This window comes from Drosophila sulfurigaster, chromosome 2R (assembly GCF_023558435.1).
Source record: "Drosophila sulfurigaster albostrigata strain 15112-1811.04 chromosome 2R, ASM2355843v2, whole genome shotgun sequence".
In the NCBI taxonomy this organism is placed as follows: Eukaryota; Metazoa; Arthropoda; class Insecta; order Diptera; family Drosophilidae; genus Drosophila; species Drosophila sulfurigaster.
Window position 1 is genome coordinate 33,303,271 of NC_084882.1, and position 25,686 is coordinate 33,328,956.

At 43.7% G+C, this 25,686-nt stretch overlaps 8 protein-coding genes across 9 annotated transcripts; 5 read left to right on the forward strand and 3 right to left on the reverse strand.

Moving 5' to 3' along the window:
- The first annotated feature begins 102 nt into the window (after window positions 1-102).
- Window positions 103-2,977, forward strand: LOC133835522 (copper homeostasis protein cutC homolog). Its single transcript, XM_062265499.1, has 4 exons — window positions 103-1,539; window positions 1,597-1,954; window positions 2,006-2,749; window positions 2,805-2,977. The coding sequence occupies exon 1, from the start codon at window positions 269-271 to the stop codon at window positions 1,049-1,051; it is 783 nt and encodes a 260-aa protein (XP_062121483.1). The 5' UTR covers window positions 103-268; the 3' UTR covers window positions 1,052-1,539; window positions 1,597-1,954; window positions 2,006-2,749; window positions 2,805-2,977.
- LOC133835515 (coiled-coil domain-containing protein 149) lies at window positions 2,609-4,662 on the forward strand. Its single transcript, XM_062265492.1, is given in 7 exon segments — window positions 2,609-2,749; window positions 2,805-3,395; window positions 3,460-3,567; window positions 3,621-3,705; window positions 3,768-3,781; window positions 3,783-3,907; window positions 3,964-4,662. Coding segments are annotated over 7 exon segments (1,644 nt in total). The 3' UTR covers window positions 4,544-4,662.
- A 103-nt stretch (window positions 4,663-4,765) lies between these two features.
- On the forward strand, window positions 4,766-9,932 carry LOC133835513 (colorectal mutant cancer protein). The gene is given in 9 exon segments (XM_062265490.1): window positions 4,766-5,343; window positions 7,071-7,326; window positions 7,399-7,749; window positions 8,307-8,440; window positions 8,497-8,783; window positions 8,841-9,069; window positions 9,071-9,451; window positions 9,453-9,556; window positions 9,614-9,932. Coding segments are annotated over 9 exon segments (2,151 nt in total). The 5' UTR covers window positions 4,766-5,052; the 3' UTR covers window positions 9,732-9,932.
- Window positions 9,933-10,053: 121 nt separating this feature from the next.
- Window positions 10,054-11,235, reverse strand: LOC133835523 (pre-mRNA-splicing factor SPF27). Of its 2 annotated transcripts, XM_062265501.1 has the most exons (3): window positions 11,037-11,235; window positions 10,311-10,970; window positions 10,054-10,279 (listed from the first exon to the last, which is right to left on the reverse strand). In XM_062265501.1, exons 1-3 carry the CDS (start codon window positions 11,109-11,111, stop codon window positions 10,193-10,195), a joined length of 822 nt encoding a protein of 273 aa, XP_062121485.1. In that variant the 5' UTR covers window positions 11,112-11,235; the 3' UTR covers window positions 10,054-10,192. The 2 variants fall into 2 exon arrangements, with proteins under 2 accessions (XP_062121485.1, XP_062121484.1); XM_062265500.1 differs by having other exon boundaries at window positions 10,054-10,970; window positions 11,037-11,232.
- An 85-nt stretch (window positions 11,236-11,320) lies between these two features.
- LOC133835519 (large ribosomal subunit protein uL4) lies at window positions 11,321-13,186 on the forward strand. Its single transcript, XM_062265495.1, has 4 exons — window positions 11,321-11,465; window positions 11,701-11,881; window positions 11,947-12,317; window positions 12,430-13,186. The coding sequence occupies exons 1-4, from the start codon at window positions 11,463-11,465 to the stop codon at window positions 13,078-13,080; spliced, it is 1,206 nt and encodes a 401-aa protein (XP_062121479.1). The 5' UTR covers window positions 11,321-11,462; the 3' UTR covers window positions 13,081-13,186.
- Window positions 13,187-13,531: 345 nt separating this feature from the next.
- On the forward strand, window positions 13,532-20,889 carry LOC133835512 (glycerol-3-phosphate acyltransferase 1, mitochondrial). Its single transcript, XM_062265489.1, is given in 10 exon segments — window positions 13,532-14,530; window positions 17,180-17,294; window positions 17,885-18,049; window positions 18,105-18,902; window positions 18,904-19,091; window positions 19,150-19,297; window positions 19,299-19,455; window positions 19,517-19,875; window positions 19,933-20,239; window positions 20,300-20,889. Coding segments are annotated over 10 exon segments (2,568 nt in total). The 5' UTR covers window positions 13,532-14,417; the 3' UTR covers window positions 20,518-20,889.
- Window positions 15,594-16,424, reverse strand: LOC133835525 (RING finger protein narya). The gene has a single exon (XM_062265503.1). The coding sequence runs from the start codon at window positions 16,386-16,388 to the stop codon at window positions 15,720-15,722; it is 669 nt and encodes a 222-aa protein (XP_062121487.1). The 5' UTR covers window positions 16,389-16,424; the 3' UTR covers window positions 15,594-15,719.
- LOC133836815 (nuclear receptor binding SET domain protein) lies at window positions 20,577-25,541 on the reverse strand. The gene is given in 6 exon segments (XM_062267401.1): window positions 20,577-21,403; window positions 21,465-21,590; window positions 21,657-21,686; window positions 21,688-24,085; window positions 24,151-25,357; window positions 25,412-25,541. Coding segments are annotated over 6 exon segments (4,101 nt in total). The 3' UTR covers window positions 20,577-21,193.
- Window positions 25,542-25,686: the final 145 nt, after the last annotated feature.

Sequence of the window (25,686 nt, forward strand, 5' to 3'; positions counted from 1 at the left end):
ATAAACTAAAGACTTATTGTACTTCAAGTTTTCAAAACAATAGCTACAATAAAATTAAAAGTACTACATACAATTTTGGACCTGTTAACATGCTGTTAACTGAGTAACATAAGTTGTCGGTGTTAAAGCCAGGCAATCGTATGCTGCTAAATAACATTGCTTGCCGATGTTAAAGCCAGAGCAACACAAAAAGAAAATAAACAAATTGCAGCACATAAAAAATTACTTAAAAGATTGAATAAAAACTCGTGACAAAAAAATATTCACAATGTCTTCGCATGAAATAAAACTGGAGGTGTGTGTCGACTCAATCAAATCAGCATTTGCTGCCGAGGAAGGCGGCGCATCTCGCATTGAACTCTGCTCAGCGCTGCAAGAAGGCGGCTTAACGCCCACAGCTGGAACGCTTAAAACTCTCAAGGAATTGCCCTTCACTTTGCCCGTCTACTGCATGTTGCGGCCACGTCGAGGCACCGACTTCGTCTACAGCGAGGAAGAGCTACAGGCGACGTTGACAGACATGGATTTGTTGCGTGCTCATGGAGCCGATGGCTTCGTTTTTGGAGCTCTGACCACCGAACGTCTTATTGATGTGGACAAGTGTCGGCGGGTAATGGAACGTTCCTGTGGCCTGCCCGTCACCTTTCATCGCGCCTTCGATCTCACCGATCCCAAAAGCATGCATGAGAACGTCGAGCTGCTGAAAGAGTTGGGCTTTAAACGACTGCTCTCCAGCGGCTTTCGACAGTCCGCCGCTGAAGGTGCTGAGACATTGGCTCAGCTGATCGCCAAGCATCATCGCGATATCATAATAATGCCTGGTGCCGGCATCAAAGTATCCAATTTGGAAGAGATTCTGACTAACAGCCGGTGCCTGGAGTTTCATGCCTCGGCTATGGACACCGCAGGCGAGGAATACAGTGCGCCGACGACACAGCGCATGGAATGCGATGTCACCATGGGCAAACAGGACATTGATCCATACTATGGGACAAATGTTAATGTGGTGCGCAAAATGGTCACTATCGCCAATGCGATGAGCTGCAGATAAATTTTAAAATTAAAGCTAAGAATATTTAAGTAGTATTTTTATGCCATGCATATGTAATGTATTCATAGTAGATGTGTTCGTAGAAATTGTCCATTGATAGTCGATTTTACTTAGTTCATTGCTTTATATGTTTGATTGAAAAATTTCCACAAAAAAAAAAATTATTTGGTAAAAATTATAAATTATAACGTTATAGTTAAAAGCAAAAATAAAAAAAAAGTATGCAGACCAGTATTGAGGAGGTGCGTTTGGAAAATTTAAATCAAGAGCTGAAGAGTATGGAGAAAATGTTGCAGAAAGCCGATGAATACAACGATACTCTATCTAAGCATATTAATAAACTGAGAGCCATTGTGAGCTCCAATCAAAAAGTGTTTCAAAAATTTAAGATTAATGAGGAGTGCATGAAAGAAATCCTAAATGACGATAATCACAAGGAAATACTTTATGACCAGCTAATTCAGAAGATTGGAAGTATAGAAAATAAGGTAAAGAAACTAAGGAATTCTGAATGAAACTTTAACAAATTTAATCCCAATTATAAGCTTTTCGTTACCGTGAACTTGTTCAACGAGTATAAACGTAGAGTCCAGGATAAGAGTTGTGTGCGAGATGACATCGTGGAATCGAAATTATGCAATCAGCTCAATGCGCTTGGTACAAATCTAATTTCAGTTGGCAATCAAATAACAGAACTACGCGAGGAGAAAATGGCCAAGGACTGTGAGACAGCAAATAATCTGCATCATGGGTCGTGCAGTGTGCCCAGCCAAGCAAATAATCTGTGTTGGACGCAGTGCAATACCCAGGTGGAGAATAATGTGTTGCAATTTACAGTTCTGCGAAGCAACAAAGAGACGCCCATACGTCAAATACGATGTCAAAAGAAGATAATAGAAAGGGGTAAACAAACTCAACATCTTTAATGCCTTTAATAATGTTATATACTTTTAGTTGAAACTATTTTAAACAAGGCTCAACATTCGAATATAAGAACTGAGACACTGACAAGTGTTAAACTATTGGCGAAAATGGTATTAGGCGTATTGGTCAAGCGAAACCATAAGCAGTGCTTCTTGAATGATATGGACAATAATTCATTAAGCTCAACTATTGCAGAAAACCAGAGCTGCAACCCATATCTTTAAGAATTTTGTGAACAGCACATCAATAAATTGTTTGCCAAATAAAAATACAACTTTGAAAGACGAATAACGAATAAAAGTGTTGAAAAACACCCACCTGCTGCGCTTTTGTTATGTGAAAGGACACACACATGCATGTGTGCAAAGTGCATTTCAAAAAGATGGCAACGCTGCGTTGCTGTCATAAATTTCGCTGAGATGTTGGGATATATCGTAATGCGCAGCCGCAAGCGAAAAAATTGATTAGTTGTAAAGCACACGACGAGTCTATACAGACATTTTGACAGCTTTGTGATATATCAATTTACAACAATTGTAACAATAATATAAATAGTAGAAAATCAACTCTAATGCCGTAGACTTTTTTCTCTATGAGCTAACGGTTGTCGATGTCAACCGTTACAGCAAACATATGGAAGCATACGGCAACGTTATGGACATGGACGATGGGCTCAGCAACGCTAGCAACAGCAACGCCAGCCACAACAATGGTGTCAATGTCAGCCAATACGAATTTACGCTCGGCGAGCATATGGACAGCTATAATGTTGAGGTAATGATTATAATAATATATAATAATTATAATATTAATTTCGTTGCAATCTCAGACATCGGCTGTGCACCGCAAGCTGCAGAGCAAAGTGGAGGCGTTGCGCATTCTGCGACAGGAGCTGGAACAGTTTCGTGTGGAGCGCGATCAGTACAAATTAATGGCCGAGACGCTGCAGCTGCGCTACTCGGCCATGAAGCGCAACAGCGAATTGCTGGCTGTGAATGGCAACGCATGTGGAGCTCTCAGTGAGAATTCCAGCTTGGCTGCGTTGCTACACGAGACAAGAGAGCTGAATCTGAAGCTCAACACGGAAGTGGAGGCACTGAAGCAACGACTAAACGAATTACAAGGCGACGTGGAGCTGTTGAGGGAACGAGAGGCAACTAGCAAGTCTAGATTGCAGGCAATGGTCTGTGAGAATGCTGCGCACAACAAAGAGGAGCTCCAATGGAAGCGGGAACGAGCGAATTTCATATGTCACCTGGAGAATCTGAAGAAGAAGAACGCACAATTGGCGTTTGATCTGAAGGCAATTATTGATGAGAAGGAGGAACTCATTACAGAACGCGATGCCTACAAATGCAAAGCGCATCGACTCAATCACGAGCTGCTGGTGGCACTGAAAGCCAACAAAATGCATCCCAAGGTAAGCGAATAACTGAACAAACATATAAAGTAGTTGATGTAATGATTACATTTGTGTTTGGCAGCTGTTGGACATTGATGGAGTGCTACTGGAGAACAAGTACCTGCATGAGCGTGTCAAGATTCAGGAGAGCGAGCTGGAACTGACCAAGCAGTCAGTTAGCAAGTATAAGGCAAGTAATAAGATGTATTGCTGACTTATATTTAACATTTTTGACATTCACAGACCATGTTGGAAACTAAGCGCAAGAAGGGAATAGTCAAGCTCGGAACAGGAAGCAATGATGAAACTTTGCTGAGTCCACGGCAGGGTGAGCATTAAAATTTAAGAAGACCAGTTAATATGGTATTAAATTTAACTTTTGCATTACAGTTAAAACCATTCTGGGAAAGCGGCATTGATTTGCCTGGCAAAACGGAGACAATACACGATCTCAAGTCCTTGTGCTTGGCGCTGCTCGACAACTTGAACGACAAGAACTTAGCTTTGACACATCAGAAGCGAACCAACAAGTAAATTAAACGAAATACATTCAATTATACTTTAATAATAAACACTTTTTTTTTAGAATACTTGCCACAAAGATGGCAGAGCTGGAGCAGCGTTGGCAGCAGCTGTTGAGCGGCGAATCAGAAGATCCTACAGGCGAAGAAGAGGACGAGGACTATGGCTATGCGCCATCACAACTACTGCTCAATGGCTACTGTGCTGCCATGGTCGATGATGTGGAAACCGAAGAGCGACACAACAGTGCAGAAGGAGCAGCTGTTGCTGCATCAGTATCATCCGAGCCATTTGAAGAGAAACCCCATGTCAATGATGGTCTGGGTGTTATGTTGCAGTCCGATGATGGCATGTCGTCGCTATCCTCGGAGTCTGCCGACTCGTCCGTGTATGGCATTGATGTGCGACTGAATGATGTGGCCATCAATGATGCATACAAATCATCGTCGGCTACCACGGATTCGGGTAATTTTGGCTGCCACGGCACACCACGCATCTCCAGCGCCGTAGCAAGGGAACGCATGGAGGATCTCAAGGATTTGCCGCCACATTTGGCGGCGTTGGTGCAAAAAGCGCTGCATGATTTGGATATGCGGGATTACGAGGCAATGGTTACAATACGCGGCGAGAGCTCAGTTAACTAGTTCAATATGTTTATTATTTATATGCAACTCACACAAAATATCGTTACATGCGCGAGTTATTAATTAAATATATTTATACATTCCCATAATGTACGTACAATAAAAAACAAAGGAAGAAACTCGTTACGCTTTCTTTTTTTAAAAGTCCGTTAATGTGGCAGACATTTTACAACACTTTTGGAAACGTTGGGCGCGCGCGTTGTGCAACACTGTTGCGCCTCCTATAGTATACATTTTCTGATAAGAACGTTTGTAGTTGTTTGCAAAACGGAAAAGAAAACAAATGCAATAAATTCTGAATTAAAAATGCCTTAAAAATTGCAAATTGGTCAAGTAGACCAATGTGAATTCCAAGTGCCATTATCTATGGAAATGGAGCGTCAATCAAAACTCAGCGTTATCCAGTGAAAACTCGCACAGTCAAAATCACAGCGCACTCCCCCCACCCGTCTAGTAACTACACCTCCCACAAAGCAGACAGACGTTCATCTGTCAGTTATTCCAAAAAGATGTCGAATGATGTGCAAATAGCGCGCGTTGCCAAAATTGGCGCCGATGTAGCGCGTCGTCAATGCAAACAACGGGACATCTCGAAGGGCATCTCAAAGGGTGTCATCATTGACGATGACATCGAGTTTGTCTTTGGCAGCATATCGCCGCGGGGCGGGGGACCTCCCTCTTGTCTGGGTCACCAGCAGAAGCAGAAGTCGGAGCTGGATTCGCCGGAGCACACGCAGCGCGACACCACTGAGAGTGACAACAACATCTCCAGCTGCTCCACGCTGGACATTGTCAACAAAGTGAGTTACTGGCACACAGCAGAGACATTCATAAATGCACAGACACAACAGGCAGACACACACACACAAATACAAACATACATGCATACATAGGTACTTACATACATACATACATACATATGTAGTCGAATAGTTTGAATTTCAAACTTTGAAAGCTTTGAATGAGCGCGCTCAACTGTGGGATACCTGGTAGTCTTTTTGTTTAAGGGCATACTAAAAATTTTTAGAAACAATGTATCCTTTATTTATTATTACTTTTTAATTAAGAAAAATATATATTTGGTTATTGTGCCAGTTAGCACTATTGAATAAAAGTTAAGTATTTAAAATCGCGAGCTTTTTTTGTGCAAACTTAATTGCGTTCATAGACAAAATCGTTGCTTAAACTTAAAATAAAAAGCTCAAACAAGAACTAACTTAAAATTTATGCATCCATAGAGCAAAGCTTATGAGTTCTTAATGATCATAGAAACAGGAACAAAAAACAATTTATAAAATCGCGAAAAAGTAAAAAATTAGAATCTAAAAACAAGAATTCAATTCTTCAATCTAAGAACTGTTCGTTTTTTGAAATAAGAATTTCTGTCATAAGACAATAATGTTGAATCTTGTCATAATCTATTGTTATACCCGCAACCCATAGGGTAGAAGGGTATTATAACTTTGTGCCGGCAGGAAATGTATGTAACAGGTAGAAGGAGGCATCTCCGACCCTATGAAGTATATATATTCTTGATCAGCGTCAACAGCCGACACGATATAGCCATGTCCTTCTGTCCGTCCGTCCGTATGAAACACTGGATCTCAGAGACTATAAGAGATAGATAATTTTTTTTCGACAGCATTTGTTATGTTTGCACGCAGATCAAGTTTGTTTCAAATTTTTGCCGCCCCCGCAAATCAAAAAAATCGAATAACAAGCCTAATTTTAAAGCTAGAGTTGGTATATACAATAATTACTATAGTAGTTATGATTCCTGAAAATTTCGTTGCGATCAGATAAAAATTGTGGAAGTTATTAAAGAAATACTTTTGTATGGGCAAAAATTTTGAATTGTGTACTTAGTACACTGTACTATATCGATATACCAAACATATCATTTGGTATATTTTAGTATTTTTTACTATATTCGGTATATTGCAAATGATACCGCAATATTTTGCTTTTATTAAAAATGGGTAGCGAGTATCTCACAGTCGAGCACACTCGACTGTTACTTTCTTACTTGTTCACATTGTAATACCCTTTGGAGTCCTTGGGTACCGGGTATAAAAACATTACTGTGTATGTATGTGTGTGTGTGTGTGTGTGTGTGTCGCAATGCGTGGCGCAGTGCGCAGGTGCGTTGCAAGCAGACACAGGGTCAAGTTGCAGCGACGCAAAAGGCGAAGTGCACCCACGGACAACGACGACGACGACGACAACAACGACGACGTAATCACTGACAAACCACAAGAAAAAAAACACCAAAGAAAAACATAATTTTGGTGCGCTCTTTGGCCATGATAGCGGAGCAACTGCTGCCACGCAGCCTCAGCTGCTTGTGCTGCAGTGACACGCCCCTCGGAGGCGTTGGCGGAGGTCTGCAGCAGCATGCAGAGAAGCGTCGCAGTTGGGAATACACGCTGATGGCACAGCCCATGGCACGACGTCCCATCAATGTGGATAACCTGAAGATTTGCCTGAGACATTCAACACTAATCTTTAATCTCTTTTCTTGTGGCAGGTTGAACAGTTGTCGGTGCAGCAGCTCGAGAATCGAGTGCGCGAGCTGACGCAGCGTCTGCAGCAGGCGGAGCGCCAACTGACCGAGAGTCAAGCGGAGCGCGACATGTGCCACAAGCGGCTGGAGGTTGTCAGCCAGGCGCACGAATGTCGCATCACCGAGATGCACTGCGTCATTGCGGAGCTGAGCAAGAAACTGCGCAGCAAACAGGAGCATATCATTGTGGAGGAACAGGAGCCAGAGAACGAGGGCAGCGGTGAGTAGCAGATCGATAGAATCTGTTTGACAATACTTCAATATTTCATAATTTTTTTTATTTTTTATTCAGAGCTAAGCTATCAGGAGGGCTCCATCTACAACTCCGAGTTGAATCTGACCAATGCGGATGCCGACGGCGAGTGTCAGACGGAGCCACTGGAGGATTACGAAGGCGCCTGCTCCAGCGCCGACAACATGCACATCAAGCCACAGGAAACTGTGCTGCACAAGGGACAACTGGAGGCACTCCAGGAGGAGGTGCTGCATCTGCGTGCACAAATCTCGCTGCTGCAGGCTGAGATTGCCACCAAGGACAAGGATTCTGCGGTCGTCGAGGAGGATCAAAGCAATGTCATCTACTTCGCCTGCGAATTGGAGGCCAACGAAAATGGCAATGACAGCGAACTAAATGATTTGAATGGTGAGTAAATGAATTCATACATTTTAAGGATTTCCTACAACAGTTCTATCATTATTGAATCCAACAAGAAATCTCAAAAGTAATCCAAAAGTCAACAAGTAAAAATAACTTCTTATTTACAAAAAAGACTAAAAAGAAAAATTACTTTTAAAGAAAAGTTTAAAATCTTTATTTTTTATTGAAAAACAAAACATTAAAAGATAAGCACCAAAGATCCAACTTTCTATTAGGGATTGGAATTTGATAAGTTCGATTCAACTCATAAAAAAGAAATCTATAAAATCCTCAACTACTTAATAAGAGAAAAAATTAATTTGGAAAATCAGATATGAAGAAATGATCCAACTTTAAAATGAAAATTAAAATATAAAATTGCTATTATTATAATTGTTATCTTAATACAATAAAACATTATATGTCTTAATTGCTGAAGTCTAACATTAGATTGATAATTGTTTTAAAACTTTTCTGCAAAGTTTGCTCAAATAACATATATTAATTTATAGTATCACTATATTGCCTGGCAAATATTTAATCCTTGATTTCTTTCCTTACAGCCTGCGTTTCAGTGACGAGTCCTCAGAAGTGCGTCAAGATGGCAGAGCGCGTGAAGCTTCGCTGTGCCAGTAAAACTGAACCCGAAGCGGACACTTTGCAGGACGATGAGAGTCATGGCGAGCTGAGCAATGAGGTGAGTTTATAACCAACCTTTTACTACTTCAAAATACTCATCTCTTTACTTTCCAGGACATCAATCTCGTGGAGCATTTGGTGTGCAAACCCAATGCGCTAATGGACAGTTTGTTGGCGCCTTTGCAGCTGGAGCTGGAGCGACTGCAGCGTAAAATGGAGCAACTGAAGCTGCGCAACACATTGCTATCTTTAACCTTGGATGAGTCCAAGGAGCACACCGAACATCTCTATTTGCTGTGTGGCAAATACGAGTCCAATGCAGTGGCGCTACAACTGGCGCTCAACTGCAGCGATCGCGCTATTGAAGCCTACGATGTGATGCTGGCGCTGCTGGAAAGCAGGTAAGAGAAAGAATCTCAATTACAGCATCATTTTATAACTTAATCTTTCGATTACAGATTGGCGATGCTTAACGACAAATCAGCAGCAGCGGAAGAGAGTCGACGCGCCGTCGAATCGGTGGCACATCATCTGCTCGTGAGGTTGGAGAGCGAGAAGAACCTCTGCGAGAATAGTCTGGGTCCGTGGCAGCACAACATCAATCTGGGTGTGGAGGATGCGCCCAAGGGCATGCGACAGTGGAGTGCCGACGATGACAATCGTTTGCGCTATCACGTGTCCAAGTTGGAAAGGACGTCGCTCTGTGGTGCAGCACACCATTGTCAACCTGGAGTCGCCTTTCAGCGATGTGTATGAGAAGAAGCGTTTGGCGTTGGAAAAGAATCACGAGTTGCGCGCACATGAGAAGGAGAAAAAGTCACCCATAGATCTGGAGACGGCGGTCATAATGCAAGAGCTGCTAGAGCTGCGAGATCAAAACCAACAGCTCAAGGCTAAGAAGGAGGAAGCGGAGCGAGAGCAACAACATGCTAATGAGCGTGTGAGCATTCTGCATGAGGCACTTAAACAGCTGCAGGCGGCGAATCGTGTCTCCTACTCGGAGGCGGAGCAGGCAGCACTCACAGAGCAACAGCTAGTCGAGGCGTTGAGTCGCGAGACGGAGCTAAAGGGGACGCATTCAGGCGCTGCTGAACATCAATGCCACACAAAAGGCCAGCGACGACAAGTGCGAGCAACTGCAGCTGAATATGCGTGAACTGCAAAAATCTAATCAGTAAACATTGTAAAAATATTCTTATTTAAAACAGTTATTAATGTTTCTACCTTTCAGTAATCTGGGTCAGCTGCTGGAGCAGAGCAAGCGCAAGTATCAGCAGCGCATCAAAAAGCTGGAGCAGCGTCTGGAGCAACAACAGCAACAACGCGTTGTGCCCGAGACAACGCTGTAGAGAGAGGGGGGGATTGATCTATGTGCTTTGAGTGATCTCGTGTTTTGGAGCGGCGCCTGCCACATATCCTGCTAACCGCTAAACGGTTCTCCGTATCCTTATCGTTTTTTGTAATTCATATCGCCGCTGCTGCTGCCGCCGCCCACCGCAAAACGCTCCAGATGCGAGATTGCTCAATAGCCATATAGATAGATATCACGAATGTGCCATAGGAACGACTTAAACTGACAGCCCCGCAATTTGAAGCTGTATTAACTACAATTACATACATACATAACATATTACGATATATACGATTATGATAATCTAGAAACTAGACGCGTACACAACACACGAATCCTATATTTATACAATGTATTCGCATTTTGCTTGTTATTATGATGACTCAATAACTATTATTATTATATGTATTTCAAAATGTACAAATTATCAAATAATAAAAAGAAAAACTGCGGCAAACTTTACGAGGAATCATTCGAGGTTTTCTCCTCCTCCTCATCCTCTTTGTCATTGCCATTATCATCGTTACTCTGGCTATTTTCGTCCGCCTCCTCTTCCGCCTGCACCTGAAGTTTCAGCTTCATCCTCTTCCATGGCCTCATTGCCATTACTTTCTTCTTCAGCTGCATGTCCATTTGTCTGCTCCACCAAGGGCGGCGTTGGTGCATTGTCTGCTGGTGGCGCCAGCTTCTCCAGCTGCTCACGTGCCGCTTGCACCACTTTCTCCAGCTCCACGCACTCGGTTTCAATCTCATAGTTCTTGGATACGAGCAGCACCCAATGCGCTTCGAGGTTACGCAGCTTTTCGCCCGCTTGTGTCTGTGCCTGTTTGCGCTGCCAGTTTACATCCTGCATGTCCTTTTTCAACTGCTGCAGTTGAATTTGTGCTTTTGCCTGCATTGCTGTAAACACTTCCAAATACGATTTCCATGCTTCGGTGCCGTAATCCAACATCAATTCCAGATTCAGTGAACGAACCCATTGATGCTCCAACTGTGCCATTGAGTTCTCTATTGATTCCTGCCACGCTGAGACTTCGGAAAGCTTTCCCGATGGCGGAGGTGGCAATTCATAGCGCTTCATTGAGAGCGTTTCCATGGGCAGGCGATTTTGTATGCGTTCGAATTCGTTAATCATGAGCGGAGTCTCAAATGGCGAGCTGGCAGGCAGTGGCAAATGATCTAAATAGTTTTTGGTAGGCCTATAACGGCGACATTCCTCCTCAACCATAGCAAGCGCCTAAAATAAAAACGGCCTTACATTAATACACATTACACAAATCGATGCCTCTCAAATAAATTTTACCGATTCTCTAACGCCCACATCGTCGTATCCATGATCTATATACGGCAGTGCATCCACAATAACTTCGTCGGCCATTATTCACAAATATTTGCTTGTTTTCCACACAATATACAACGAAAAACGTTTAATCAATTATTCTCCACACAATATACAAACAAAATTGTTTATATGCCGCAAGCAGTGTTGTGCAACGTTTTGAGTGTATTCGATTCATCGGTGTTGGCAGCTCCAGCCCAGCTACTTTTGACAGCTGCCTCACCATGTTGTGACAATAATGCAACCGTGCTGCTAAAATCCGATTGGCAGCACCTTTTGGCCGTTTCCGGCAGCTCTCTTTCTTTCTTCGTTCTTCTTATTAAAAAGAGGACGGCATCTGCGTTTTGCAGAAACTTTAACACCATTTATTGGGATTAAAAATCAGCGAAAATGGTGAGAAACTGTGCTCAAACAATTCCCGCAATGCCACGCACCGCACAAACAAATGCGGCACAAACTTTCCAGTGGAGAAAAACATTAAATTAATATGCTGTAGCATGAAAAGCAACCTAACCTCCACGTGTTTGGAACGCTGACAGCTCAGTGCGCGGCGCGACTTGTTGTGTATGTGTGTTGGTATTTGATTTCATATTTTTTAAATGTGTGTGTTGTGCATGTGTTTTTGCAGAGCTTAGGCAACGCCAGGCCTTTGGTCTCCGTGTACACGGAAAAAAATGAGGCTGTCAAGGAGAAGAACATCTGCTTGCCCGCGGTGTTCAAGGCACCCATCCGTCCGGATGTGGTGAACGAGGTGCACCAGCTGCTGCGCCGCAACAACCGTCAGCCCTACGCTGTCAGTGAGCTGGCCGGTAAGTGATATCGATGATAACAACAGATTTGGCAATTTCATCATCTCAATCTCTCCCCATCTCAGGTCACCAGACATCCGCTGAATCTTGGGGTACTGGTCGCGCTGTTGCACGTATTCCTCGTGTGCGTGGTGGTGGTACTCACCGTTCCGGCCAGGGTGCCTTCGGCAACATGTGCCGTGGTGGACGCATGTTTGCACCCACCAAAACCTTCCGTCGCTGGCACCGCAAGGTGAATGTGAACCAGCGTCGCTATGCGCTCGTTTCGGCCATTGCCGCCTCCGGTGTGCCCGCCCTGGTCCAGTCCAAGGGACATGTTATCGATGGCGTCTCCGAGTTCCCCTTGGTTGTGTCCGATGATGTGCAGAAGCTGCAAAAGACCAAGCAGGCTGTTGTCTTCTTGCGTCGCCTGAAGATCTGGGCTGACATCCAGAAGGTAAGCAGCTGGAAAAAGCAAAATATCTATTGCAACTTGCAGTGGAGGCAACAGTTGTGATTTAGTATAAGTATAAGTTCTTCATACTAATGAGAAAAACTCTTCCTTACAGGTTTACAAGTCGCAGCGCTTCCGTGCTGGACGTGGTACAATGCGCGACCGTCGTCGCATTGCTCGTCGTGGTCCTCTTGTTGTCTACCACAAGGATGAGGGTCTGCGTCAGGCTTTCCGCAACATCCCTGGCATTGAGACCATCAGCGTTGACAAACTCAACTTGCTGAAACTCGCGCCCGGCGGTCATGTGGGTCGTTTCGTCATCTGGACTGAGTCGGCTTTCTCGCGTCTGAACGATTTGTTCGGCACCTGGAAGAAACCATCCACCCTGAAGAAGGGCTACAATCTGCCCCAGCCCAAGATGGCCAACACTGACCTGTCGCGCATCCTTAAGTCCGAGGAGATCCGCAAGGTTCTGCGTGATCCACGCAAGCGCGTCTACCGCAGCGTGCGTCGTCTTAACCCACTGTCCAACGTGCGTCAACTGATCAAGTTGAACCCATACGCTGAGGTCCTTAAGCGTCGTGCCGCTTTGGCCGCTGAGAAGCGTACTGTTGCCAAGGTTTTGGCCAAGGCCAAGAAACAGAATGTCGAGCTGGCTAAGTCCCACTTTGCCAACGTCGCCACAAAGGCTGCCGCAAATCGCGCTAAGCTGCTCGCCGCCCGCAAGAAGAAGGTCGCCGCTAAGAAGCCCGCGGCTAAGAAGTAAATATTTACTTTCCAACAACAACAAAATAGACCACACTCTTTTATAATAATAAATTACACAAACAATGTATGAATTTTATTCATAATTATATGGAGTGCGAAAGTAATATCTTACATATATTAAAACTATTTAGTCTTAGGCCCAACAGTTTGTCGCTTTTTCAGTTTCAGTTCAATTCAGTAATCAGCGTCGCTCTCTCTTTGGTTCGTTCGCTCTCTTTAAATGCGTTCTCTTTGCGTTTGCTCTTCGACTGTCCACCAACCAATCAGCTGATAACATTCCCTCGCTGCCTATCGATGCTCTTATCGGTTGCCGTGCTGAGGCCTTTCATCGTTCGTGATGCTGATCTTCGGCATGCGCTAGCTACGTTTATTTCTTGTTTTTTTGTTGGGTTTTGTACTTTATGGACTACTACATTTATTGTCACACGTTAATTGGCATTTAATTGAACGGCAACGATTGCAAGTGTGTTTATTCCGTAGTGTGCGCTCGAGTCGAGCGGTTGTGTGCGCGCGTTTCAAGTGCAGACAAAGACAGATAGTGCAAGAGCGAGAACGAAAACGATAACAAATAACAAAGGAGCCGCCGGCAACAACACCAAGGCAGGCGACAGCTGCTGCTAGACACAAAGTCGCAAAAAGGACTTGCAAATAAAGTAATAATTATTGCACAATAATTGTTGCAAAAAAATTAACGAAATAAATATAAACAAAACAGTGCAGAGTGTGTGCTATCAAAAGCGATTATCAAAAGTGAAATTAAATTAAAAAAAAAATTAATAAAAACGCGCAGAATCCAAAATAAATCAAATCATACGATACTTTATTATATTCACAACAACAACGACAACAACGTCGTCTCGCGAATTACGGGTCGCGACACCGATGATGTCTGGTTATGTAGAGTAGAACGCAATACACACAAGCACACACATACAGCAAACATAGGCACACTGAGAGGAGACAACGATAACAACAACACAGCAGACGTAAACACAGACTCACACACACACCCAACATAGCCCCAAAAAAGTGGAAAGAGAGCAGCAGGAGCTAAACGGACGCGCTCTTTGTGCGCGCCGTATTTTTCCGCAAACGATTGGCGGGCACAAAGTACACACATACATTGTACATATCAACGGCGACATCTTTGTACTAAGTGCTTAGTGGCGTCTTAATTGCTCTCCATTATTATTAAAAACGGAAATTAAGGGCCGCGTGGATCTATCATAAATCTATTTACAACGCACTTCGCCTAAACCAAGTTCAAAAATCAAAACAAACGCATACACGCGCGAAGCTCACACATACTTACATACATTCAGACGCACAATCACAATGTTGACGAGTGTGTTAAACTTTGCCCAGTGCGTGGCTGAAATTTCTTTGCTCGGAGGCATCGAAATCGCATCAGTTGCACTTATTGTGTACTACGTTTTTGCAAAAACTAGGTGAGTAACTGCATAATATATTATGATGAAAGACAATGGGAAGCCAGAGTAGTATTTAGTGGTTTGTTGCTTCTTTCTACCACCTACCGGCAACCAACATCATCATCATCATCCTCAGAAGCAGCATCATCGTCATCATAAGCAGCAACATCTGACAGGTTCAATTAATGACGCAGACATGTGTGTACACACTGTTTGTTTGCATTTGTAGTTGTAGTAGTGTTTATGTAAATTGATGGTCAAAAGCGTCGTTATTTTTAGACTCTCGCTCTCCCATGTTGCTTGCGTAGTAGAAATATTCTTAGTGTTTAAATTATACAATGCATAAATATAAATGCTGATGGCTGACAGGTGGTTGGGTTTGTTGAGTCACGCCCACTGTCAACCCACCCGGCTAACAAAACACAGCCCTTCTGTTTTAAGCTTGTGTTGCTCGTTCATGCAATTTCTGCGTTGCTGGACGTGTCTTTGGCATGCTATGTAATATTATAATTGCGTCTTATCAAGCACGTGCAAATTGCCAGTCTTTGTGGTGGAGGTATGGAAGGGGGGGATGATGTGATGATGATGAAATGTCAGTGTTGTCAAATGCTGAATCTAAGGATTCCTAAAGGTCATTTGCATTTCGCGTTTTTGCAATTTTGTGACGCAGATGCCATTTTTCTTTTTGCATGCACTTACACCTGTACAACTACACTCTCACTGTCTCTCGCGCGCACACACCTACACAGCACTCTCTCTTTTTTGCGTTGTGTTGATAAGAAGCAGAGCACAACTCGTTCGATCGTTTGGCAACACTTATCGTAATTGAAAAAAAGCCCAAGTACCTTTATATTAATACTCAACAATAAATACATTGTTTGAGTGCATGTATGTGCATTAAATAAAAAGGTAATTATCTGATTAGCGTTCCGTGGTGTTATTTCAAGTGGCCGAATATACATAGTTAATCTGTAATAAATGCGGCCTACCATGGTGCAAAGATTATTTATTACCCCCTCTTCTGTTGATTGATTTGTCGGCTAATTTTACACACTAGAAAGTGATACAGCAACAATTAAACGATAATGAAAATATACTGATCAATTTATTTGTTCACATAGTAATAGTTAAAGATGTATGTATGTATGTATATGAGAGATTAATACTTAGCTGCTGATTCCTGGAAATTTTCCATAGCATGAGTAAATCAATCGAAATCAAAGTTCCTTGGTCTTCTGTCGGTCGATGATGATGCGCGACGGCGTGGGATGTTTGATGTTTTTGGCGTCGGCTTTTGCAGCATCAGCTGTTTGAATTCTCTCAGTTGATCCAGATGAGCTTGATTATCAGATGTTGAAGCGGTGGAATTTAAAGCGGGGGTGCGGGGACGTTGCATTTTTTGGGATGTGCCAGGCATCTCGGTCTCAGACTGCATTGATTCGTCACGGCTGTAATAATTGGTGTAGTTGCGCAATTCAGCGATGCGTTTCTTCTCATCCTCGATCTGCTGACGCAATTGAGCCTCCACCTTTACAAAGCCTTCTAGCTTATGCTTTTTATCGGCAAGGCCTTTCTGCTGCTCATAGAAATTATTGTAGAAGAGTGCACGTTGCTCACACTGGAATTTGCTAATGCTGCGATACATTTTCAAATACTCTTTGGGATCTGCAAAATAGTTGGCCACATTCTTGGGCATATCGCGATTAATTGCAATTCCGTTTGTGCGAATTTTGCAAACCGGACAAATTTTACCAGCTGATGGCGACTTTGGTTTGACGAAACATTTGTCACAAACGACGTGATAGCATCTAGTTAATTGTAACGCATGATTCAAATCTCGCTGTCTATAGCATTTATTACAAAACATTGGCACCATGATTACCGTCTTTGATCATTGACACAAAACTATAACGGATGTTGCTAAGCTTACCCAATACTCTGCCAATGTTAAATTCAAAATGGCGTCAAGGTTGCCATATAATCAAAAAAATGTTGTGGCGTCATACCTAAAATAGAAAAGAATTGTATGAACAATTAGCAACGACAACGACTCAATAGCACCAATTAAAATTGATGATATTAACTATGCTATCAAAAATATTGCAAAATATTTGCAGATTCACGTCTAATTTTATGATCCTCGCTTATCCAGCCCTCTGGTAATCCAAATTTCCAAAAATGGCCTCAAGGCTGCCATATAAACAAAGAAATGTGGCGCCATATTTAAAATAGAATAGTTTATTGTAACACCTCTTGTTTTGAAAATACGATGATTCAACTATATGTATAGAGGACGTTCGAACGATTATTTTTGCTTTAGTGTTAGAATGCGATCTAGCATTAGTGAAATCAGCACATATTCTTCTGGCACAAAGTTCAATTTGCTTTTGTTTTTGTCGATAACTAAGAATTATCAAGCAAGCAAGCGGCGTATATACAAACATATAATAGGTTAGTGAACTCAATAAATTAATAATAACTACAAGCCGATTGGACTACCGACCTAATGAGGTGTCGTGAATTATTCAGTGGGCACAGTAATAAATGTATATTGACTTCACTTCTGATTTGAAATTAGTTAACAATCGCGTACGACTAATCGATGGTCGTGTGGGGAATAACATTGCATATGTAAATAACGCAATATCATTTCTTTTGTTTTTGCAGAGCACCCGCAATTATCGCCAGCTTATTTCCCAATTTGAATCTAAGCTATCGTTCATCGCTCGGCAAGTTCAACAGCATTGGCAGCGACATACTGATCACGCTTCGTGCATCAAATGTAAGTTTCCTATTGTGCTTATCAACAGCAGCAACATGTATACTTATAACCTAGAATACATATGCATATAGTATTATTGATAAGCAGTTCATTCAGTAAATCACACCATTCATTCATAATGTATGCAAAAAACCCATTTACATGCATTAGCTTTGTGGTCGGGCAGCTCTACGCACTCGATAATTCATAAATACCCGAGAAAACTGGATTAAAAGCTATCGCCAGGCGATACACTCATGATTTGCCATTTGTGATCGGGCTACCCTACAGGCTCGATAAACGATAAATGCATGCAAAAGCTGGATAAAAAGCTATCGGCAGATAGCGCTCTTGTTTGCCGGCGGCGTTTCTTTTTGCTCGCTGCAATGTCAAATTTCGCACAAATTTCGAATAAATTAATTTGAATCTCGTTAATTATAATGGAAGCATTTCATGCACGGGGATGGTTTGAGGTGAGCAGCGATCTACATACATAAATAGGCAAATACTTTATTGTATATACATACATATGTATGAATTAGCACAATTGCATCACACTTTCCATACATATAAAAGAGTGCCAATTTATGTTCGTTTTGTTTTTTTGTTAGGAGCCGAAACCACAGAATGCTGTCGAACATGGCATTGGTACACAGAATATGTTGCAGTTGACGCCAAACGCTGGCATTAAACCATTTAGTCGGATATTCAATTGGGGCAATATATTTCCCTATGTGGCGCAGGTCGTGCGAAGCGAAAAGTTCGACTATCGACAGGTGAGTGAAAAAGTAATAAAACTAAATTACCAATTCTAATCTTTATTATTGTTAGGTTACTGAGATCGTGCACAACGATGTGGTCTTCAAGCATGCCATTAAACAGGCCGCAGAGCAAACGTTACGCGAACAACGCTATGCCAAGAATGGACATCGTTTGCTGGGACGCAGCATCAGTGGCGACAAGGACGAAGAGGAGGACGCCAAGGAGGGCATCTCTTATCAGCAGATCTTGCGCAAACAGGAGCAACGTGCCATTACCATATTGCAGGAGATGGGCTCCACGTTGAACAACTATTTGCTGGCGTTCACATCGTGGTTGCTTTACAAACTGTTGCCTTGTTTCCTGTCGGGTGTCGTGACCAACACCAAGCAAATCGAAATGCTTAAGAATGCCTCGAATCGTGCTCCCGACACACCGCTTATCTTTGTGCCACTTCATCGCAGCCACTTGGACTACATAATGGTCACGTTTATACTAACCAACAATGATATACGCAGTCCTTTGGTCGCTGCTGGAAATAATCTGCAAATACCCGTGTTTGGCTCATTGTTGCGAGGACTTGGAGCTTTCTTCATCAAGCGCAAGATCGATCCCGTGGAGGGCAAAAAGGATGTGCTCTATCGTGCCGCGCTGCACTTGTATTTGACGCATGCGCTAAAGCAGGGACACAATGTGGAATTCTTCATCGAGGGCGGACGCACAAGAACCGGCAAACCTTGCATGCCCAAGGGTGGTATTCTGTCTGTGATTGTCAGTGCCTTTATGGACGGTTCCATTCCGGATGCATTGCTGGTTCCTGTGTCCGTGAACTATGAGCGCCTGGTCGATGGCAATTTTGTGCGCGAACAAAAAGGGTGAGAAGAAGGTGCCGGAAACCTTTAAGAAAGCTATTTCCGGTATTTGGAAGACCCTCAACTCAAGCTATGGACTGATGCGCATTGATTTTAACGAACCCTACTCGATACGCGAGCTCGTAAATTCGTACAATAAAATTGCACTCGAGGATGGCAGCGCCAAGCTCTACAAACCAGCCGCAAAGTAAGTTGGGAACTGCATTTGAAGCTACATTATAATAATGTCTTTTTGTCCTTTATAGAACCTTGCAGCACAGTCAGTCGACGTCGTCGCTTTATGGCACAGATGTTGTCTGTGAGGAGCATCGCAATCTCATCGAGAGTATTTCACGTCAGGTAGTTTTCGATTGTGCCGCCGCCACATCTGTGATGTCCACAAATGCCTTGGCATTTTTTGTTGCTCACACGTTATCGCAATGGTGCCGAGGAGCAACTGATTGCAGCTGCCTTAGACGATCTGAGAAATTCGCTATCGGGCTGTAAGGACTTGGGTTTCTCCGGCGAATCTTCACACATTGTGGCCTACGCCTGCGATCTGCTAGGAAAAGGTAAGAAGAGTACATAATTTTGTGACTAAAGTTATTTATATTCAATGCCCACTTCTTGTAGGTTTGGTGACGCGAACGCGCGACGAGAACGGACGCGTTTTTATACGCCCTGTGTCCACAGTGGAGAGCTACATTGAGCTGGGCTACTACTCCAACATGTTGACGCCACACTTTGCCCTCAGCTCCATATTGATGACAACGTTCCACGCGCTGTTGCCATCCACGAATTTACCCGATAATGTGGCGGATCATGCCACAGCCACAGGTGTAACGCGCAAGAAGCTCATCGACACGGCGCTAGAGAATTGTCTAGTCTATCGCTACGAGTTCATTTTGAACAAGCCCACACAAGTATTGGAACAAATGCTGCAGCATCAACTCGACGATCTGCTCATCAGCGGTTTTCTGCGTCGCCCTGAGGTTAGCAATTGCATAAAATTTATGTAAATACCATTTAATAAGTTTAAAATTTTTCAGGTGGATGAATCCGAAAATCAGGCAAGCACACGTCGTTTTGCTCACAATTTGGGCTTGGAATTGGATGAGGATGAAATCGAGGCTAACGAGTACAAACTAGAAGCGGCTGATATGTTATTCTTGTCCAAAGAAACACTGGAGCAGCAACGCTTTATGTGCGAGGTGCTTGCACCATTTGCTTCCACATATCTGGCTGTGGCGCAGGCGCTGCAGATTCTGCATCGTAGCTCGATGCTCGAGTCGGAATTCATCAATTTCGTCATCAACGATCTGTCTAACAAAGTCAAGAACGGCAGCTGTGCATATGGTATGATATGAAATCAATATTTAATTGTTTTACATATTAAATTCCCTTCTCTATGTACAGCTGAAAGCATCTCGACAGATTCGGTGCGCAATTGTCTCAAGTTGCTGGAGAAATGGTCTGTGATTGAAGTGTGCAACCAGCGTGGCATGCGTCTGATCTCGCTCAACACCCTCTACGAGATGTCGCGCGATTCGCTAAACACCATTGTGAAGAAGATTGAGGCCGTGATGCCTCGCTTCAATAAGGGACACTTTAGCCAAGAAACAAATGCTCAATGATGTGTCTGCTTAAATGCGTCGTATATTTCTTTTCATCCACCTTCTTTTTTTGGCACTCATTAATTTTTCTTTTATATAATTTTTCTCTCGACATAAAAAGTACTACTTAAGTTTAAGGAAAATGCGCATACTCTTAGTTCTTAAACGTAAGTTCTAAAATACATATATATATATATGGATAGTTTTTGTAAGTCGTACAAAACAACGAGTTATGCCAAAATGCCAAAGAGCTGTCTACACTTTTTATTGTAGCCGAGCTGTGTAGCGATCCAAAGGAGAACAAAAAATATCAACTATAACATATATACAGAAAATATATATTTTTTATGCGATACTATTAAAGAAAGCAAACATAATTAATAAATGACTAAATATAGTAATAGTTTTGGCAAAAATAATGAACTGATTTGATAATGAAATAAATGTTTTTTGTAATACATTGAAAAAACGCCTCGTTTATTCATCGAGAAAGCAGCACTTTGAAAAAAATGAAAAAGATTGAGAATTTTAAGTCTTAAAATGAATTCAAATATGTTCTTATCAACTGTTACTTATAACCAACAAAAATAAATAGGCTTGTAAACATAAAAGCTTCCATAATTTGGCGAAATTCAAAAAAAAACGTTCAACTAATGCGCTCAGCTCAACAAATATGATTATGATATGATATATAAAACTATTCCTTCTCTAAAGGTTCCGATTGCGTCGGTTCTGACGCTGGCAATGAGTTTTGAGTGGTGGAGTCGGAAACAGCCACAGGTTTGGGTTTCCTTACTCGCTTCTTGGTGACGCCGCCACTATTAATATGGATTTTAATGCCTTTACTGCGCTGCATTTGCTTCAGTTTTCCATTCATTTTGCTCTTGCCCGACTGGCTGCCAGATTCCTGTAGAGGAAAAGAGATTATTAGCAGTTTTTCAAAATATGCCTTAGATTGTTTAACTTACCTTGGTCTCTTCGTCCTTAAGCTTGCCACCGATTTCACCCGAGCAACGCTTGGCACCACAGAAGCATGCTTTCTTGCCATTGTTCATCAAATCATCCCATAAATAATTGAAAGTAAGCTCGGTATTCTGAAATAACAAAGAAATGTTAATAAGATAAGGTTAAAACAAAGATTGCAAAGTTAGTTGTCTTACCTCTGGAATGTCCTTGATGGCAAACAGTCCCCACACGATTGATGCAGTTCACCGTCCACTTTTGTGTGGCACAATTCGGTTCGCACGAGTGATTCATGAAGCGAGCCAAATTGCCCTTGGGTCCAGCATCAATGATGAAATCCTTCTCCACGCCGAGGAAATAAAAGTTCTCATCGCGATCGCTTGTCTTCTGGGCCATGCGCCGCTGGAACTCCGCATGATTGATGACCTCGCCCACATACTCAATGATAAAGGTTCCCTCGGCGATGGGTTCGCGACAAACCAAACCAAAGCCACGATCATGCATGTAGACAACATCGAGACGCGGCGATTTGCGCAGCTCAAACAATTGATTCTCGCATTGAGCGCCTGCAGGACAGAACTCCGGATGACATTCGTTATAGAGCATGCGATTAAGACAACCGGATTCGGGACCACAGGGATGCGGTGTGCCCGGTTTGCATTCGCAAATGTTGACATACTCCTCGTTGTAGGCGAAACGCACGGGCGGCACCGGTTTATTTGTCTTTATCTTGACGTAAGGCGGCGGCAGTAATTTGTTGTTCAGTCGCACCACCGATTGCTCCTGTCGCTTCTGCTTGAGTATCTTCAGAAAGTGTGTCGCTTCCTCAACGCCAGCTGTGTAACGTTTGGACATCACCGATTTGCTCTTGTTGCCATCTCCGGTGTCGCCTTCAATGTACAAATAGACACGACGACGCGATATCCAACCATGATCGTTGGTGCCAAAGAAACGCACCACGAAATCGTTCAATCCATGCGGTTTCTTTTGTATGTTGCTGGGTATCTCGGTGGGTGGCAAAATGATCGCAGGCCACCAACGAAAGTGTGTGAATTTGGCCCACACAATTTCACCGTAGAGCGGCAAACGTCCACTTTCGCACTCTTCGCAAATGTAGCTCTCGTTGCTCTTGATGGGAATGTTGCGACAATGCGCATGCACCGCAATGGGGCAAGTTTCGCAGCAAACCAGTTCACCGCCACGCACACAAATGTAACACCACAGCACATTGAGATTGGCATCCGCTTTGGATACGTTGTGTCGCGGACAAATCAAATGCGTGGCCGTCAGCATTTGCGAGCCAGCGGGAATGCAACGTGAGTCCTGATGATATGTTGCTGGACACTTGACGCATTTTATCAACTTGGAGTTACCTAGTTGCTGGAACTTGCCACTCGGATCGTCAGAGACACAAGTGTGGCAAACGTGCATCGGGCAACGTGAGGTGGAATTATTGATGGAGGCTTGCGGCCAATACTTGCAGCAGCTGGGATGAAAATGATTCGAGCACATGGGCTGACTGCAGCTTAAAAGCTTCGTATTTGCTTCTTGTTCCTTTTGGGGCGACTCGCTGCTGGCATTCATAGGCGGCTGTTGATCGTGGCAGATGCAACAGGCTGCCGGCTGGCCAGTGGCGCACTCGTGACACATCTGCGGCTGTTTTGGTTCAGTCTCCAGCTCAACGCCATCGCCGGTAATGTGCGTTGTAGCCTCGGCAGTGATTTGGGGGGGTTTGGCAATGGCTTTGCGTCCACTTGACGCTCCCTTGGTAGTCAATTTTCCAGTGGTCTTCACCTGTTCCACACATGCGCCATGAAACCAACTGTGACAGCTGGCGACCGAACAACGCTCCATGTCGCCGCCTGGTTGATGACAGTACTTGCAGACGGGCTCACGATTGAGGCCGCGAAACAGATATTTGCGATCCAGCTGCACAATGTCCTGGATCACTTCCTCAATGGGTCGTCCCAGCGGCTTCTTCAGCTTGGGTGGCTCTGAGCTCTGACGCTCCAACTGGTTGATCTCTGTGGTAGGCGTTGTGCTCTGCTGTTGCTGCACAACTGGTGTCAAACTGCGGCGCAGCACCATTGTCTTTAAGCGATTTGACAGCCGCTTCATAGTACCCGCTCCTCGGCCACGATCTGTGTTCACGCGTGCCGAGCCCAACAGCTCCGTATCGCCATTGAACAAATCGCGTTCGAGTTCGCGCAACTGCAGCTGCTTGAGTGACCAAATGTTGCGCACCACTGCGAGCAGCACAGTCTCCACCTTCTTCTCCTGACGATGCACCATCACATACTCCTTGATGGCATCGAATAGCTCTCCAAACTCGGGATTCTCATAGTTGACCACATCGGCAAACGGCTGCTCATCTATAGAGTGTGAATTGCCCACATGCTCTTCCGCCAGACCGCTGAGTTTTCTTCGTTTCGAACGCTTATCGTGATAGCTTTTCACAGGCGAAAAGGCAGGACTCAGTGGCGAAGAGGAACGTTCGCGCTTGAGGGCCAACACTGAGCTGGGCTTGGCATGCAAATTATCATTGGAATCATATAGACTGCTGCCCACATCCGAGGTATCCTGTTGCTGCTGGGGCTTGGAATGTCTGCGTTTCTCCTTGTGTGACCTGTTTGGCAAGCAAAGTAGAGTTTAATACAAATATTGTGATTACGAAATTTTGATTTTACTTACATATTCTGCTCGTGTATTTCGAAGAACTTTTCCAGTCGCTGCTCGTAGCTCATTTCGCCTACCTGCTGCGCCTCCTCGATAGCCTGACGCCACACCAGCAATTTGTTCTGCTTGGCCACCATCTGGCGATATTTTAAACTCTTGGCGCCATGCTTAATACGCACCTCCTCTCGTAGCTCCTCGAATGCCTTCAGCCCGCCAAATGGCAACAGATTCTCGCTCTTAATCCAGTTGTGTCTACCATTATCGGCAAAGAAACGAACATGCACCTGAATAGCCACCGTTTGCGAAGCACCATTGGCACTGTCCGTTGACTTGCGTTGCGGTGGCCCATTGAGACTGCCGACAATTTGACCAAACTCATCCGGACACACCATGCACGGCCAATAGCAATAGGTAAACAACTTGCCCCAATACAAGTCACCCACTTGATAGGTGGACCAACCCGAATCATTTGTAATCGAGGAACCTTTGGCACTATCTAAGCTGATGGACGATGGCGACTTTAGCGATTGTTCGTTGCTGTCTGGCGGTGATTTGATAGCTTCGATTTCGGTTGATGTTGCAGTCGGCAAGGCAAATAACAATGGCTCTTTGCTTGTCGCTTCTTCATCTTCGACTTTCACTTGTAAGTCTTCGGTTGTGTGAAACTCTAGAGGAGGCGCCGGTTGCGTTTTTATTTCCTTCTCCAATAACTCTAATTTGATTTCCACGTCAGCTTCCGGATTAATTGACACTGTTAGCACTTCATCTTTAACACTTTCCTGCAGCGCTTGTTGTACACTTTTTGCTTTGGCGCGGGGTCCACGTTTCATCAGCTTGCGTTTGCGCATCGGATTATTGATCACATCCTCGGCATCGGCTTCGAATCCAGTGCTGTTTGGCGAGTTGGCGCCATTCTTGATCAGCAGCTTATCGATGGGACTCATGTAGGTGCTGCCATTGGGCAGCAATAAGTGCTTTGGCGACGTCACAACAACAGCCTCAATCTCATGATCTCGATTGCCGTCGTTCAACTCAATGCTGCTGTTGATATTTTTGTTGCTGCCGTTGTTATTGTTCAGAGCAATCGGTGTGTGATTATTACGACGACGCATAGAGCGCATTTTGTCGGCAGTGTCAGTGATTGTGCTGGGTGAGTTGGCGTTCGCATAGCCAATGTATTTGGGACTTAGATTTGACTGCAAATTGATTAAATCACGTTTCCCTGTGAAACCATAAATTAGCATTTATGGAACATTTTACTACATCAACTTTGTACTTACTATGATGTTTTTTTTTACGTTCGTCTGATTATCTATTGAAGTCTGTAGCTCGTTTTCCGTGAAATCAGTGCTATCGGTAGCGGAGCCAGCATCATTAGCTAAATCTCGGCGACGCTTGAAAAACATTTTTCCGGGAAAGCGTTGTTTCGCCCTTTTGTTGGTTTGTTGCCGCCACAGTCGCCGTCGTTTCAATTGCAACGTTGCCTGCCGTCGCATTGTCCTCGGCGCTCGTGTCTGCAACTCCATCATCTTCCATTGCTGGATGTGTATC